This window comes from Heterodontus francisci, chromosome 37 (assembly GCF_036365525.1).
Source record: "Heterodontus francisci isolate sHetFra1 chromosome 37, sHetFra1.hap1, whole genome shotgun sequence".
NCBI lineage: Eukaryota > Metazoa > Chordata > Chondrichthyes > Heterodontiformes > Heterodontidae > Heterodontus > Heterodontus francisci.
The window spans coordinates 47,515,570-47,534,033 of NC_090407.1; the positions used below are offsets into that span (position 1 = coordinate 47,515,570).

General features: G+C 45.2%; 1 protein-coding gene across 1 annotated transcript in view; it reads left to right on the forward strand.

Annotated features, from left to right (window-relative positions):
• The window catches only part of LOC137352036 (ephrin type-B receptor 2), a 937,948-nt gene that overhangs the window by 813,003 nt on the left and 106,481 nt on the right, over window positions 1-18,464 (forward strand). The window contains exon 11 of the mRNA XM_068017009.1: window positions 15,926-16,173. Within this exon, the coding sequence (XP_067873110.1) occupies window positions 15,926-16,173 (248 nt within the window). The remainder of the gene's footprint in view (window positions 1-15,925; window positions 16,174-18,464) is intronic.

Consider the following 18,464-nt stretch of genomic DNA (forward strand, 5'->3'; position numbering starts at 1 on the left):
ATCCATGTGCACCACATCAACTTCACTACCCTCATCAATCAAATTCAATCAAGTTAGTCAGACACAACCTACCCTTAACAAATCTATGCTCACTATCCTTGATTAACCTGTGCCTTGCTAAGTGACGGTTTATCCTGTCTCTCAGAATTGATTCCAATAATTTGCACAATACCGAGGTTAGACTGACTGGCCTGATCACGACCTGACGATTGCTCGCTATTTCAACACTCCCCCCTGCTCTCATGCTCACATCTCTGTCCTGGGATTGCTGCAGTGTTCCAGTGAACATCAACGCAAGCTCGAGGTACAGCATCTCATTTACCGATTAGGCACACTACAGCCTGCCGGACTGAACATTGAGCGCAATAATTTCAGAGTATGACTGGCCCTTATTTATTATTATTTCATTTTTTGTTTTCTCATTGTCCTCACCATGTGCCTACCTAAAACGTGGTTTTTCATGTTTGTGCTTTTGGACAAAGCTGTTCATTATTCTGTCATGAAGACACTAATGCTTTGGCCAGAATTTTACACCCCCTCACCCCCACCAAGAGCGGGAAGGCGGCAGGGGGGCGTAAAATGGAGCGGGAGGCTCAGGGGGCCCTTCCCGACCCACTCCCGCTGCTACCACCCTGCGTAAAGTGATACTCCTGCCCCAGGCCAATCAAGGCCCCTAAGTGGCCACTTAAGGGCCTCTGCCCGCCACCACGGGGATTTTACCCATGTCAAATGGGCGGCTCAGGACCAAGAAAAGATGTCTGTTAAAAGCAGGTGGCTCTCTGATGGCCTGGGTAGCGCCCTCATGATCGGGCACCCTGTGCCCAACAGAGAGCTGCCCCAGCCACCCCCAACAGGCCCCGCCCCCCCAATCAACCACCCTTGTCTCGCTGGGGCCTGATCGATCACCTCTGATGAGGCAACAAAAATCTACCTTGGTTCCAGGCTCCCAACAACTTCACCTTGAGAGAAGCAAAGTTAACGTTTCGGGTCAGAACTGATGAAAGGTCACTGACCTGAAACATTAACTTTGCTTCTCTCTCCACGGATGCTGCCAGACCTTCTGCGTATTTCCAGCACTTTTTGGTTTTATTTCAGATTTTAAGCATCTGCGTCTTGAAGCTGGGCTGCAGTCCCAGCAGTGGCCATCGCTCCCGGTGGTGCTGCTGGGACAGAGAGTTGCCAACCTGGTGATTGGCCGGCAGCTCTATTAGGTGGGACTTCCTGCCTCAAGCGGGTGGACGTCCTGCCTCAGAACAATTAGAGGCCGGGGACCGCAAAATGTAGGTCGGATCCCCAGGCCAGGCGGAAGCGGGTTCGCTGCCGATTTTTCAGTCGGTGAACAGCTCCCATCCACCAAGGGTGAAATCCCAGCCTTTGTCTTTCATCACACCATTAGCACACTCCCTTTACCCCATGACCTCCTTGTCAGTTAATCTCTGCTGCCCTCTGCCCTATCACACACTGTCTGTTTTGTTCTCTTTCCCCCTCCCCTCACTTCACTTACTTAAAACCTATTACATTTCTAACCTTTGCCAGTTCTGATGAAAGGTCACAGACCTGAAACATTAACTTTGCTTTTCTCTCCACAGAGACTGCCTGAACTGCTGAGTATTTCCAGCACTTTCTGTTTTTATTTCCGGTTTTCAGCATCTGCAGTATTTTGCTTTTTATTTTTATGTAAATGGCAGGATAGCAGCTGCCCAAATTCAAAGTAAAGGGATTGAGAAAGAAATGGAGGGGGCGAGTGTTGCTGGTTAGACGAACGAGTGAAAGAAATATGGAAAAATGGGGGCAGAGGTTAGGATCTAAAGTTATTGAACTCAATGTTGAGTCCAGAAGGTTGTAAATTGCCCAGTTGAAAGATAAGGTGCTGTTCCTTGAGCTTACATTATGAAGACAGGTTGGAGAAGTTGGGACTCTTTTCCTTGGAGAAGAGAACGCTGAGAGGTAATTTGACAGAGGTATTCAAAATCATGAGGGGTTTGGACAGAGTAGATAGAGAGAAACTGTTACCACTTGTGAAAGGATTGAGAAGGAGAGGGCACAGACTTAAAGTAATTGGCAAAAGAAGCAAAAGCCACATAAGGAAAAACTTTTTCACGCAGCGAGTGGTTAAGGTCTGGAATGCATTACTTAACAGTGTGGTGGAGGCAGGTTCAACCAAGGCATTCAAAAGGGAATTAAATTGTGATCTGAGAAGGAAGAATGTGCAGGGTGATGGGGAGATGGTGGGGGAATCACATTAGGTAAATTCCTCATTCAGAGAGCCAGCTCAGACACGATGGACTGAATGGCCTCCTCTGTGCTGTGACAATTCTGTGATTCAGTAGCCAGTCTTGTAGCATTGGTGGTTTTTTACTGAAAAAGTCCTTGCAGATGGGACTTCTAAAGCTAAAGCGAGGTTAGTTGCAAGGGGTTTTGAAGAGGGACTGGGTGATACCGATGTTAGAATAGACTCTCCCACAGCTGGAAAAGTAACCTTGAAAGTCTGTTTAGCCCTTTCAGCCACATAATCATGGGAGTATATATCAATCAACATAAAAGCTGCATTTCCGCAGGGTGATACTTTTTAGAGAGAAGTGTTTCTGAAACTGCTCAAAGAGATATAGAAGGAAAACTATGAAAACTAAACAAGTGAGTCTATGGCCTGAATGATGCTTCCAGGGTGTGGTATTTTCTGGTGAGATCTATTCAATTAAAAGCAGCTCCCACAATTTTTTATTGGTATCATAAAGGATAACTTTCAGGCAAATTCATGATGCAGTGCTGATTGCAGAAACCAAATTAGCAATAATACTGTCGAGGAGGAATTCCTGGAGTGTGTACGTGATGATTTTTTGGACCGATATGTTGAGGAACCAACCAGAGAACAGGCCATCCTAGACTGGGTATCGTGTAATGAGAAAGGATTCGTTAACAATCTTGTTGTGTGGGGTCCCTTGGGGAAGAGTGACCATAACATGTTGGAATTCTTCATTTAGATGGAGAGTGAGAGAATTGATTCCGAGACTAGGGTCCTGAATCTAAATAAAGGAAACTATAAAGGTATGAGGTGCAAGTTGGCTATGATAGGTTGGGGAACTTTACTTAAAGGGTTGACAGTGGATAGGCAATGGATAGCATTTAAAGAACACATGGATGAATTACAACAATTGTTCATTCATGTCTGGCGCAAAAATAAAACAGGAGGGATGGCTCAACCGTGGCTTACAAAAGAAATTAGGCATAGTATTAGATCCAAGGAGGAGAAATATAAAATGGCCAGAACAAGCAGCAAACCTGAGGATTGGGAGCAGTTTGGAACTCAGCAAAGGAGGACAAAGGGATTGATTAAGAAGGGGAAAATAGAGTATGAAAGTAAGCTTGCAGAGAACATAAAAACTGACTGTAAAAGCTTCTATAGATATGTGAAGAGAAAAAGATTAGTGAAGACAAATGTGGGTCCCTTACAGTCAGAAACGGGGAATTTATAATGGGGAATAAAGAAATGGCAGACCAATTAAGTACATACTTTGGTTCTGTCTTCACAAAGGAGGACACAAATTACCTCCCAGAAATGTTGGGGAACATAGGATCTAGTGAGAAGGAGCAACTGTATGAAATCAGTATTAGTAGGGAAATGGTTTTGGGGAAATTGATGGGAATAAAGGCCTATAAATCCCCAGGGCCTGATAATCTACATCCCAGAGTACTTAAGGAAGTGGCCCTAGAAATAGTAGATGCATTGCTGGTCATTTTTCAAAATTCTATAGACTCTGGAACGGATTGGAGGGTAGCTAATGTAACCCCACTATTTAAAAAAGGAGATCAAGAGAAAACGGGGAATTATAGACTGGTTAGCCTGACATCAGTAATGGAAAAAATGCTAGAGTCCATTATAAAAGATGTAATAGCAGAGCACTTGGAAAACAATAACAGGATCGGACAAAGTCAACATGGATTTATGAAAGAGAAATCATGCTTGACAAATCTACTGGAATTTTTTGAGGATGTAACTAGCAGAATAGATATGGGAGAACCAGTGGATGTGGTGTATTTGGACTTTCAGAAGGCTTTCGATAAGGTCCCACAAAGGAGATTAGCGTGAAAGATTAAAGAACATAGGATTGGGAGTAAGTTACATGGATAGAGAACTGGTTGGCAGACAGGAAACAAAGAGTAGGAATAAACGGGTCTTTTTCAGTTTTGTTCTCCTTATCTGAGGAAGGGTGTTCTTGCTATGGAGGGAGTGCAGCGAAGGTTCACTAGAATGATTCCTGGGATGGCAGGACTGAAGTATGACGAGAGATTGGGTCGATTAGGCTTGTATTCGCTAGAGTTTAGAAGAATGAGAGGGGATCTCACAGAAACCTACAAAATTCTAACAGGACTGGACAGACTAGATGCAGGAAGGATGTTCCCGATGGTGGGGGAGTCCAGAACCAGGGGTCACAGTCTAAAGATAAGGGGTAAGCCATTCAGGACTAAGATGAGGAGAGATTTCTTCACCCAGAGAATGGTGAACCGGTGGAATTCTCTACCACGGAAAGCAGTTGAGGCCAAATCGTTAAATATGTTCAAGAAAGAGTTAGATATAATTCTAAGGGCTAAAGGGATCAAGGGATACGGGGAGAAAGCGGGAACAGGTTACTGAGTTTGGATGATCAGCCATAATTGGATTGAATGGCAGAGCAGGCTCAAAGGGCCAAATGACCTACTCCTGTTCCTAGTTTTCTGTTTCTATGACTTGTGGTGTGGTACAGCATAATTTTCGAAATTTGTCATTAATAAGATTTGGGTAGAATTTAAAGTTGGGAGTCAGGCTTGTAGAGCTTTTAAATATATTGGTTTAGACATTCCGCAGCTGAAGGGACTTGAGGAAGGAAGGGAATGGGTGACCATCAGGCAGTCCAAGAGAATCAGGCAGGTAGTTCAGGAGTCCCCTAGGGTCCCGCTTGCAAATCGGTATTCCATTTTGGAGGCTCATGAGGCTGGTTCCTCCAGGGAATGCGGACAGAGCCAAGCTTCTGGCACCGCAAGCAGCCTGTCTGCACAGGAAGGGGGAAAGAGAGGAAGAGCAATAGTAATAGGGGATTCTATAGTCAGGGGAACAGATAGGTGCTACTGTGGCCGTCAACGTGACTCCAGGATGGTGTGTTGCCTCCCTGGTGCCAGGGTCCGGGATGCCACTGAACGGCTGCAGGGCATCCTGAAGGGGGAGGGGGATAAGGCAGAGGTCATGGTACATGTTGGTACCAATGACATAGGTAGAAAGAGGGATGAGGTCTTGCATCAAGAATTCAGGAAGTTAGGCAGTAGACTAAAAAGCAGGACCTCTCGGGTTGTAATCTCTGGATTACTCCCAGTGCCACGTGCTAGCGAGTATAGAAATAGGAGAATAGCACAGATGAATACGTGGCTTAAAAGTTGGTGCAGGAAGGAGGGTTTTAGATTCCTGGACCACTGGGACCGCTTCTGGGGAAGGTGGGACCTGTACAAGCAGGACGGTCTACATCTGAACCAGAGGGGGACTAACATCCTTGCTGGCGGGTTTGCTAGTGCTGTTGGGAGGAGTTTAAACTAATTTGGCAGGGGGAGGGGATGCAGACTCCTAGCAGAATAGGGACACAGCTAAACACAGGAAAGCAAACAAGTCAGAGGGAATACAGCGGAAGTAAGTTTCAAGGGAGTAAGACCAGGATGGAAGGCCTCTACTTTAATGCCAGGAGTATTGCAGGTAAAACAGATGAGTTAAGGGCAATGATTGACACGTGGAATTGTGATATAGTAGCCATCACAGAGACATGGTTGAGGGAGGGGCAGGATTGGCAGCTCAATATCCCGGAATATAGAATCTTCAGGCGAGACAGAGGAGGGGGCAAAAGAGGAGGGGGCATTGCAATATTAGTTAAGGAGTCAGTTACTGCAGTAAGGAGAGATGATATCTTGGAGGGGGCATCAAATGAAGCTTTATGGGTAGAGTTTAGGAATAAAAAAGGGCCAGCCACATTGCTAGGTGTTTATTTTAGACCCCCAGATAGTCAGCGGGAAATTGAGGAGCAAATATGTGATAAATTTGCAGAGGTGTGTAAAAATAATAGGGCAATTATATTAGGTGATTTCAAATTTCCCAACATTAATTGGGATAGTCATCATGTTAAGGGCTTAGATGGAGTGGAGTTCTTAAAAAGTATACAGGAGAACTTTTTCTCTCAATATGTAGAGGATTCAACAAGGGAGGGTGCAGAGCTGGAGCTAATTCTGGGGAATGAAGCCGGACAGGTGGTTGATGTGTTGGTTGGGGGTGCATTTTGGTGATAGCGACCACAACATGGTACAATTTAAGCTTGTTATGGAGAAAGAAATAGACAAGTTGCCAGAAAAGGTTTTTGATTGGGGGAGAGCGAATTTTAGTAAAATAAGGCAGGATCTGGCCAAGGTAGACTGGAAAGAGTTACTTGTCGGGAAATCTACAGAAGAGCAGTGGGGGGCATTCAAAAAGGAAATGGGAAGGGTACAGGCCCAACATGTTCCCTCTAGGGTAATAGGTAGGAGCAACAAGCCCAGAGAACCATGGATGACCAGAAACATTCAGGGTACGATGAGAAGGAAAAGAGAGGCTTTTCGCAAATACAAGGAGAGCAAATCAACAGAAGCATTAGTGGAGTACAGAAAGTGTAGGATGGAGCTTAAGTAAGCAATTAGAAGAGCAAAGAGGGGATATGAGAAAGCTCTGGCTAGTAAAAGTAAGGAAAATCCCAAGATATTCTATAAATATATCAATGGGAAGAGGATAACCAGGGAAAGAGTAGGACCCATTAGGGACCAAGGGGGAAATTTGTGGGTGCAGCCAGAGGACATTGGTAGGGTGTTGAACGAATACTTCACATCTGTCTTCACCCAAGAGAAAGAGGATGTAGATATGGAACTTAGAGAGAGAGACTGTGAGGTTCTTGAGAAAATTGTCATAGGGAGTGACAAGGTATTGGAGCTTTTGGAAGGCTTAAAAGTTGGCAAATCTCCAGGTCCGGACGATTTGTGTCCCAGGATGCTGTGGGAGGCGAGGGTGAGATTGCAGGGGCTCTGACCCAAATTTTTAATTCTTTGGCCACGGGGGAGATGCCAGAGGACTAGAGAACAGCTAATGTGCTCCCACTATTTAAGAAAGGTTGTCGAGATAAGCCAGGGAACTACAGACCAGTGAGTCTCACGTCAGTGGTGGGGAAACTATTGGAGAAAATTCTGAAGGAGAGAATCTACCACCAGTTGGAGAGGCAAAATTTGACTAGGAATAGTCAGCATGGCTTTGACAGAGGGAGGTCATGCCAAACACATTTGATTGATTTTTTTGAGCATGTGACCAGGTGTGTAGATGAGGGTGGTGCAGTTGATGTAGTTTACATGGATTTCAGCAAAGCCTTTGACAAGGTCCCATATGGGAGACTTATCAAGAAAGCAAATGCACATGGGATACAAGGTAACTTGATAAGGTGGATTCAAAATTGGCTTCTCTGTTGGAGACAAAGAGTGATGACAGACGGCTGTTTTATTGACTGGAAGCCAGTTTCCAGTGATGTACCACAGGGATCTGTGCTGGGTCCCCTATTGTTTGTCATTTATATAAACGACATAGATAACTATGTGGGGGTAGGATCAGTAAGTTCGTGGATGACACAAAGATTGGCCGAGTGGTTAACAGTGAGGTGGTGTGTATTAGGTTACAGGAAGATATAGACGGGATGGTCAAATGGGCAGATAAGTGGCAGACGGAATTTAACGCTGAAAGGTGTGAGGTGATACACTCTGGAAGGAGTAATGTGACACGGAAGTATTCAATGAATGGCCTGATACTGGGAAGTTCCGAGGAACAAAGGGACCTTGGCGTGTTTGTCCATAGATCTCTGAAGGCAGAAGGGCAGGGTAATAGGGTGGTGAAAAAGGCATATGGGACACTTGCCTTTATCAATCGAGGCATAGATTACAAAAGCAGGGAGGTCATGTTGGAGTTGTACAGAACTTTGGTAAGGCCACTGCTGGAGTACTGTGTGCAATTCTGGTCGCCACATTATAGGAAGGATGTGATTGCATTGGAGGGGGTGCAGAGGCGATTCACCAGGATGTTGCCTGGGATGGAACATTTAAGCTATGAAGAGAGGTTGGATAGGCTTGGGTTGTTTTCACTGGAGCAGAGAAGACTGAGGGGTGACCTGATCGAGGTGTACAAGATTATGAGGGGCATAGACAGGGTGGATAGGGAGCAGCTGTTCCCCTTAGTTGAAGGGTCAGTTACGAGGGGACACAAGTTTAAGGTGAGGGGCAGGAGGTTTAAGGGGGATTTGAGGAAGAACTTTTTTACCCAGAGGGTGGTGACGGTCTGGAATGCCCTGCCTGGGAGGGTGGTAGAGGCGGGTTGCCTCACATCCTTTAAAAAGTACCTGGATGAGCACTTGGTACGTCATAACATTCAAGGCTATGGGCCAAGTGCTGGCAAATGGGATTAGGTGGAAGGTCAGGTGTTTTAATGCATCGGTGCAGACTCGATGGGCCGAAGGGCCTCTTCTGCACTGTATTATTCTGTGATTCTGTGATTCTGTGATATTCTTCTCAAGGGCAATTTGGGACGGGCAACAAATGGTCGCATTGCCAGCGACACACACATCCCATGAAAGAATTTTTAAAAATTAAGCATCTGGAATAACTTTGAATCAACACTCTGATTTGCAGAGTGTAACTTCCATCCCTGTTCATCATAGTAGGTCCTCACAGAAAGATGATGTTATGGCTAAAGAAAAGACAGAGTATTTGTGAGGCTGGGTTGGTCAGATGAACTGGTTGGGCATTAAGACTAGACCAGATGCTAGTTTTAATGTGTTGAATACTGCGATGAAATACCTAAAGTCAAGAAAGTTTTAAGGGCAAATAAAACATTATAGCTGGGGGAAAGAAAATTATGATGCGATTAGGCAAGATTTAGGATGCGTAGGATGGGGAAGGAAACTACAGGGGATGGGCACAATCGAAATGTGGAGCTTATTCAAGGAGCAGCTACTGCGTGTCCTTGATAAGTATGTACCTGTCAGGCAGGGAGGAAGTTGTCGAGAGAGGGAGCCGTGGTTTACTAAAGAAGTTGAAGCGCTTGTCAAGAGGAAGAAGAAGGCTTATGTTAGGATGAGACGTGAAGGCTCAGTTAGGACGCTTGAGAGTTACAAGCTAGCCAGGAAGGATCTAAAGGGAGAGCTAAGAAGAGCAAGGAGAGGACACGAGAAGTCATTGGCGGATAGGATCAGGGAAAACCCTAAGGCTTTCTATAGGTATATCAGGAATAAAAGAATGACTAGAGTTAGATTAGGGCCAATCAAGGATAGTAGTGGGAAGTTGTGTGTGGAATCAGAGGAGATACGGGAAGCGTTAAATGAATATTTTTCGTCAGTATTTACAGTAGAGAAAGAAAATGTTGTCAAGGAGATTACTGAGATACAGACTACTAGGCTAGATGGGATTGAGGTTCACAAGGAGGAGGTGTTAGCAATTTTGGAAAGTGTGAAAATAGATAAGCCCCCTGGGCCAGATGGGATTTATCCTAGGATTCTCTGGGAAGCTAGGGAGGAGATTGCAGAGCCTTTGTCCTTGATCTTTATGTCGTCATTGTCGACAGGAATAGTGCCGGAAGATTTGAGGATGGCAAATGTTGTCCCCTTGTTCAAGAAGGGGAGTAGAGACAGCCCTGGTAATTATAGACCTGTGAGCCTTACTTCGGTTGTGGGTAAAATGTTGGAAAAGGTTATAAGAGACAGGATTTATAATCATCTTGAAAAGAATAAGGTCATTAGCGATAGTCAGCACGGTTTTGTGAAGGGTAGGTCGTGCCTCACAAACCTTATTGAGTTTTTCGAGAAGGTGACCAAACAGGTGGATGAGGGTAAAGCAGTGGATGTGGTGTATATGGATTTCAGTAAGGCATTTGATAAGGTTCCCCATGGTAGGCTATTGAAGAAAATATGGAAGTATGGGGTTGAAGGTGATTTAGAGCTTTGGATCAGAAATTGGCTAGCTGAAAGAAGACAGAGGGTGGTGGTTGATGGCAAATGTTCATCCTGGAGTTTAGTTACTAGTGGTGTACCGCAAGGATCTGTTTTGGGGCCACTGCTGTTTGTCATTTTTATAAATGACCTGGAAGAGGGTGTAGAAGGGTGGGTTAGTAAATTTGCGGATGGCACTAATGTCGGTGGAGTTGTGGATAGTGCCGAAGGATGTTGTAGGGTACAGAGGGACATAGATAGGCTGCAGAGCTGGGCTGAGAGCTGGCAAATGGAGTTTAATGCTGAAAAGTGTGAGGTGATTCACTTTGGAAGGAGTAACAGGAATGCAGAGTACTGGGTTAATGGGAAGATTCTTGGTAGTGTAGATGAACAGAGAGATCTTGGTGTCCAGGTACATAAATCCCTGAAAGTTGCTACCCAGGTTAATAGGGCTGTTAAGAAGGCATATGGTGTGTTAGCTTTTATTAGTAGGGGGATCGAGTTTCGGAGCCACGAGGTCATGCTGCAGCTGTACAAAACTCTGGTGAGACCGCACCTGGAGTATTGCGTGCAGTTCTGGTCACTGCATTATAGGAAGGATGTGGAAGCTTTGGAAAGGGTGCAGAGGAGATTTACTAGGATGTTGCCTGGTATGGAGGGAAGGTCTTACGAGGAAAGGCTGAGGGACTTGAGGTTGTTTTCGTTAGAGAGAAGGAGGAGGAGAGGTGACTTAATAGAGACATATAAGATAATCAGAGGGTTAGATAGGGTGGATAGTGAGAGTCCTTTTCCTCGGATGGTGATGGCAAACACGAGGGGACATAGCTTTAAGTTGAGGGGTGATAGATATAGGACAGATGTTAGAGGTAGTTTCTTTACTCAGAGAGTAGTAGGGGCGTGAAACGCCCTGCCTGCAGCAGTAGTAGACTCGCCAACTTTAAGGGCATTTAAGTGGTCATTGGATAGGCATATGGATGAAAATGGAATAGTGTAGGTCAGATGGTTTCACAGGTCGGCGCAACATCGAGGGCCGAAGGGCCTGTACTCCGCTGTAATGTTCTAATGTTCTAATTCTAATTCTAATTAAGAAATTATATCTGAGAAATACATACTTAAGTTCCCATCCTTAGGTGACCCAAAGAACATGGAACTAAAAAGAACTGGGGCGGCACAGTGGCGCAGTGGTTAGCACTGCAGCCTCACAGCTCCAGCGACCCAGGTTCAATTCTGGGTACTGCCTGTGTGGAGTTTGCAAGTTCTCCCTGTGTCTGCGTGGGTTTCCTCCGGGTGCTCCGGTTTTCTCCCACATGCCAAAGACTTGCAGGTTGATAGGTTAATTGGCCATTAGCAATTGCCCCTTGTATAGGTAGGTGGTAGGGAAATATAGGGACAGGTGGGGATGTGGTAGGAATATGGGATTAGTGTCGGATTAATATAAAATGGGTGGTTGATGGTCGGCACAGACTCGGTGGGCCGAAGGGCCTGTTTCAGTGCTGTATCACTAAACTAAACATTTTTAGCGAAACTTCACATGCTAATCTTTTTGATGGGTGTATCCTAGTGTAGCTGGTTTCATAATATTTCTTATGGATGAAAATCAGAAATATTATCCTTCTGCTTGAGAAGCTAAGAACATTAATAATAAAGTACTTTCGTTGCTGAAACACTGGATCTTGTGGAGACAGCGGATATGGGATTCTAATCGTTAAAAATGTTAAGATTCTGTACAAGGGGCATACTGAAGATAGTATACCCATTGAGTCGAAGAGACTTAGCAGTTGGCAGGAAAAAAGACGGAGGCGCAAGGGGAGAGCCAACTGTGTAACAGCCCCGACAAACAAATTTTTCTGCAGCACCTGTGGAAGAGCCTGTCACTCTAGAATTGGTCTTTATAGCCACTCCAGGCGCTGCTCCACACACCACTAACCACCTCCAGGCGCTTACCCATTGTCTCTCGAGACAAGGAGGCCAAAGAAGATGAATGTTATGTAGATAATCATTCATTGCAGGATAATACACATTCTACAAAAAGTATGAGTGTGAAAAGGTGCTGGAGGAAAGGAAATTTCTAAAATTAAATGGGGACTATGCAAGTCATCAACTGCTGATTGCTTTACGAAACAAAATGCATGTATGAAGAAATTGCTAGGGGTCCTGGAGGAGGGGTGTCTCCTAATGCAATGTTTGTACAGAATATGGAGGTTTTTGCATTAATTTGTTTTGAAATTTTGGTCATGCATGTAAAATCTTTTTATTTAAAGAGAGAGAAGGGAATCTGTTAATTGTTCATTAATTGTGTTTAATTGTATGCAGGTGATGGGCATTAACTGAGATTCACTTGTGCCTCTATAGACACAGACTGAAACTATGGTTTTTGGGTTAGGAGGTGCATGCTTTTAATGTGTAAATCTGTAAATAAATGCTAATAGAAGTGTGTCAAGATTGGCTCCAGTTCCATCCTTCACCAACTGGCTTTCTGGACTATAACCAGTAGGATGGTGAGATCAACACTGTGTCAAAAGCTACAGACTGGTTGACCAGGCTAAGGGCGCATGGTTTCCTGTTGTCACAGTCACATAGAATGTCATTTGTGGCTTTAATAAGAGCCATTTCGATACTGGGGCAGGGCAGAAACTTGATTGGAGGGATTCAAATGTGGAGTTCTGGGAACGATGGGCATGGATTTGGGAGGCAACAGCATATTCAAGGACTTTGGAGAGGAAAGGGAGGTTAGAGATGTGGTGGTAGCTTGCAAAGTCAAGTGTTTGTTTTTTGAGGAGAGGAGTTGTAATGACAGATTTGAAGGAGAGGGTGACAGAACCTGAGGAAGGCGACCCGTTAACATTAGAATCAGGTAGGGAAGTTGGGTGGTCAGCAGATTTCAGGGAATAGGATTCAGAGTTCAGGGTGTGGCTCTTATGGATAAGATGAGCTCAGAGAGGGAATGAGGGGGAAAAAGGAGAGAAACTAGAGAAAAATGTCAGTTCAGTGCTAGGGCAAGGGGGCGTCTTAGAGAACGTTTACCCATGGGCCAGGGGAAGGGAGGGAAGTGGCAGCGACAGTTGATCTGATGGTCTCAATCTAAGTGAAAAAAGAATCCATGAGCTCCTCGCACATGTTGTTGGAGGTGACGGTGGAGGAGACAGGGGAAAGGGGTTTAAGAAGATCATTTGCAGTCGAGCAGAGATGCCAGGGCTTACCTTTGCATTCCAAGATGCTCCTGGAATAGTAAGCAGTTTTCATAAATGAGAGCAGGGCCCAATTGTGCTTTCGGGATCAAACCAGATTTGGCTGTGAATGGATCAACCAGTTGTCCACCATGCCTTTCAGGTCTGTGTCTCTTGGACATAAGGGAGTAGAGATGAGGGCCACACTGGGGGAATGGCCAGGGTGAGAGAGACTAATGGGGACGAGGACATCAGAGGCAGAGGTGAGGGTATGCTTGAGCAGATCGGTAGCTGCAGACTGTCATGGTGACCAGAAGGCCACAGGCCAGACAGATGGATTTTGAAAGTGCAATTTGAAATGAATTGGGGGAGAGTTTTTTTCCAGCTAAGAACACAGAAGGAACTAGGGTTGGGGGGTGAAGTGGGATATGGGTGAGCGATACAAGGAAGTGCTCAGAGATGGCCTTACTGTGATTGATATTATGGGAGTAGCAAGGCTGTGTGAGACAGCAAGGTCAACGGAGCGACTGTGAATACGGGTCGGGGAGTTTACATGAGGGAGCAATAAGCAAGGATTGGAGTTCAGTGAACTCAGAGGAGAGAGAACATGATCAATTGAGATGGAGATTGAAATCACCAAGGATGACACGTCACTCATTGCAGAGGCAAAAGGAGCAAAGTAGTGAAGCTATCTCAGTGCGAAAATTGGCATGGTACTTGGTGAGATGACGAGGATTTTTATGAGAGCTAAGAGGGGTGAAACAAAGGAGGAGAATGCGCCAGAGGAGTAAGTGGACAGAACAAGGTACGATTTGGTGTTAAGAGCCCCTTTGTCACTGCAAAGATCTAGGTGGGGCAAGTGGTGGAAGGTATAGCCAGGTGGGAGAAATGAATTTGCCCAGACAACGGTGAGAATGTCGAACTCACTACCACAAAGAATAGATGAGATGAATAGCATAGAAACATTTAAGGGGATGTTTGTTATGCACTTGAGTAGAAGGATTTATTGATGGACTTAAGTGAAGAAGGGTGGGAAGAGGCCCCAGTGGAGAGGAAACACTGGCATTGATCTGTTGGGCTGAATGACCTGTTTCAATGGTAAAACTGCTCTGTAACACTTTGAAAACCTTGTAACTAACTACAGTGCATGGTCGGAAAGTGAATGCCTAGATCAGATTGAACTACTGAACAGAGTGGAGTGGAAAGGACACTGTGTCCCAACAATTCCCACTCTATCCCAATAATTCCCCACTTTGTCCCCTGGAATTCCCAGTCTATCCCCAACAATTCCTACTCTATCCCCAACAATTCCCACTCTGCCCCAACAATTCCCCACTCATCCCAAGAATTCCCACTCTGTCACAATAATTCCGATCTGTCACAATTCTCACTCTGCCTCTAGAATTCTCCACTGTGTTGCAACAAATCCTCATTCTGCCCAGGAATTGGGAATGGTACCATTGTGGTTATATTAGAGCATAGTAACCCAGAGAGCTGGATTAATAAGACAAAGACATGAGTTCAAATACCACCATAGAATCTGGGAAATTTAAATTCAGATAATTAAATAGATAAGGAATTAAAAGCTGGCATCTGAAATGTTGACCGTGCAATACTGGATTATTATAAAAGCCCATCTGCTTCACTAATGTCCTTCCTTTAGGGTAGGAAAGCTGCTGTCCTTACTTGGTCTGACCTACACATGGTCAGACCCACAACATATATGGTTGACAGTTAACTGCCCTCTGAAATCGTTTAACAAGCCACTGAGTTACCATAAAGGTAGCTCACCACCACCTCCTCAAGGGAAATTAGGGATGGGCAATAAATACTGGCCTTGCAGTGATGCCCACAATCCAAGAATGAATTTTTTTTTAATTCTCCAATCTACCCCAACAATTCCCCTCTCTGTCCCAGTCAGTGGTTAGGATTTGAAATGCACTGCCTGATAGGGTAATGGACACAGATTTAATAGTAGCCTTCAAGAGGGATAAATACTCGAAGGAGAAAAACTGTCAGAGATACAGGCAATGGAACTCACTGGATTGCTCTTCGAAACAGCGGAAGTTGACTCGAAGTGACCTCCTTCCCTGCTGTAATATTCTGTGATTCTATGATTATGAAAGGGTTTGATAGGCTAGATGTAGAGAAGATGTTTTCACTCAAGGGTGAGACCAGAACTGGAGATTATGAATATGCTATAGTTACAGTAAACCCAGTAGGGAATTCAGGAGAAATATTTTTACGCAGAAAGTTGTTAGAATGTGGAACTTGCTGCCACCTGGAGTAGTTGAAGTGAATAACATGGAAGCTTTTAAGGGGAAGCTCGGTAAGTACGTTAGGGAGACAATAATAGAAGAACATGCTGATAAGAGTGAACCAAGAACAGGAGGAGATTCATGTGGAGCATAAACACTGGAATGGATTTATTCGACAGAATGAAATGTTTCTGGGCTGTAAATGCTCTGCAACATGTTGGAATACTTTGTGACTACAGTGCACAGACAGAAAGTGAATGGACAGATCAGGTGGAATTACTGCAACAGAGGGAAGGCTTTCCATGATGGAATTGTGACTGATAACATGAAGCATTTTAAAATGTAGTCCGACAGATATTTGATGAGAAAATTAGTTGAGGGATGTCGTTAGTGAAGCTTGTTTGTAAACTCTGGACCTTCCAAGTGTATTACATTCCTCACAGGGAAGCAGACCCTGAACGGTAAGCAGTTGAGAGGTTAATCATTTTGACTTTCTTGTCAGGTGAATTTGGAGAGGTGTGCAGTGGGCAGCTCAAGTTACCTGGAAAAAGGGAGATTTTTGTGGCTATCAAGACCTTAAAATCTGGTTATACAGAGAAGCAGAGACGGGACTTCCTGAGTGAAGCAAGCATCATGGGACAGTTTGATCATCCGAATGTTATCCATCTGGAAGGAGTTGTCACCAAAAGCAGCCCAGTTATGATCATTACCGAGTTTATGGAGAATGGGTCACTGGACTCCTTCCTCCGGGTAAGTTATTTAGAAGTTGTGTTTTATTTCAGGAAATCATGTCCAACTTTCCATTTATTAAAACAGAACATGGTAATGGTAGGAACATTTTTCAGGTCAAGCAGAGAGAACAGGAAAGCCTGCCTTACAATCAGAAGATATTTTAGCTGACTGACATTTAAAATGGAACAGAACAAAAAGAATGGAATAAAAAAAGACACGTGCAGGAAAAGAATCTGAATGGCCTGCTTTAGTGAAGGGCAGGCGATGGATAAATAGCAGAAGTGATAATACCCGAGGCAATAGGAGGCAGTAATAAGAGGAATGAAAAGAATAAGAGACTCAGCATTGTGCGATTAGCTGAAGCTATGTAGAATAAACAAGTGAAAGGGAGTATGAGAAACTGCGAAGTGGAGTAGGCTCCAGTAATCCAGGAGCCTGGTTGACATCAAGGGGAGAATTAAGGGGGCATTCTATGGGGGAATTAAGGGGTAATTCTATGGCATCTACAAGAGCTGCTCTCGTGATGGGCAGGGTGACAATTAGGCGGGAGGTAATATTTTGATTTCCCAATAGCGAGTTCAATTTTACAGATTAAGTCAGCGACATGTTTGAGGTGGGTCAGGCCTCACACCATCATGTGGTGTGTTTCAACTTTTCATATATTTGGATATCATGAATACTCATTACTTTATAATTAATTGAAAGTAAGTCCTTCCTGCCAGATTAAGTCGGCAGCAAATGAGAGTCACATGGCACCCAGTTCACATTCATTTAAATGTGGTGTGCACATTCGGCTTTGTGCTGTTGTGTCTGAGATCAGTGGTTTTATTTCTTGAACTCTTCGGCATTAGGAAGGGCAACATTGGAATGGATGTTTGGCTCCAAGCTCGGCACCAGTAAGGGCGGTGCGGGGTTTGGAGATGGTGGGGCGTCAGAGGAGGGAAGCCAGGGAGAGCAAAGGGTGGGGTCTCGGGCACCTGGAGGTGTGGACGAGGAATGGTCTAGCATTCAGGGTGTGGAGTCGGTGGTGCTGGTGGTGGTCTTGGGGCAGGTGGGTGTGTAGTTGGAAAAGATCATGTATATGAGGTGCATGAAGGGTCTAAAGGGAGGGGTGAGTCCTGTCAATGTTGGGGTCCTGTGGGGCGATCTCAGGGTGCTGGCTGGTGGAGGGAAGGGTCACATTCCAGGGGGCCGTGCGATTCAGTAGGAGGGGGGGCAGGTCAAGAGTCAAGGTTGAGTATTGGAAGGATTCGTAGGGCAGGGCAAGGGATTGGACAACTACATTAAGGTGAATAACTAGAGAATCTAGAGTGAGAGTGGGCACATTGATGGCGACCGGGTATAGGCACAGTGGGGAGAGATGGCATGTAAATGTCAATAATGTTGCAGTCCAGGGTGATGGAGGGAGGTTCAAGGGCCACAGAGGGAAGGTTCAAAGTAATGTGGGTGGGTCAAGGGTGATGGGTGCAGACTGAGAGCTGGCAGGAGGAGGGTGGAAGGTGGAAGAACTTGCCTCAAATGTGATGCACACCATTTTTCCAAATGAAATGATAAATCACGTGGGCGTGCAAGGATTGCAGATTAAAGTGTGAGGAGGCCTGAGCTGGGTGGGTGGAGTTGTGTTTGTGGCTGTGCACAACGGGAGGCACATACAACCGATCAGCTCATGAATTCAATGGTTCAGCATCATGGACAAACAAGGTTTAAGTTTTATTCTTGTCTTATTCAAGCAGTTACAAAGTTGGAATGTTATGGGTCTCATACACCCAATATTCTTGCTACCTTGGGAACAAGAGCAGAGGATGCGACTGAGGAGGGCTCTTGCTTCTCAGTGGCTGATGCCGCAACACCAGCAGCAGGCAGCACAAGACGGGGAGGCTGCTCAGAATCAAGCCCTCCAGGGAAGGCATCATAGAAACGTGCGCTGGCTCATCAGCACATCCTCAGGACAAGGACAAATTACCTTCAGCTGTCAGAGAGGCAATGCCAGAGACGTCTGAGGATGTCATATGAGTGATCACTGAGATTTGTCGAGTCATTCAGCAGGACCTGTAGACACATGGTTTGGGTGGGAACCCCATGCCAGTTGCCCTCAAGGTGACTGCAGCACCTAAATTTGTTGCAAGCGGTGCTTTCCAATACATAAAAGAGGTGACGAATGCCCTATTCTGTCGTGCCAGTGATGCCATCCATTTTCCAGTAGACAAGGACAGCCGGGCAGTAAGATCTGCGTCCTTCAGCACCATCGCTCGCTTCCCTAGGGTGCAAGGGGTGATCAGCTGCTCCTAGGCCATTGGAGCTCCCTAGGA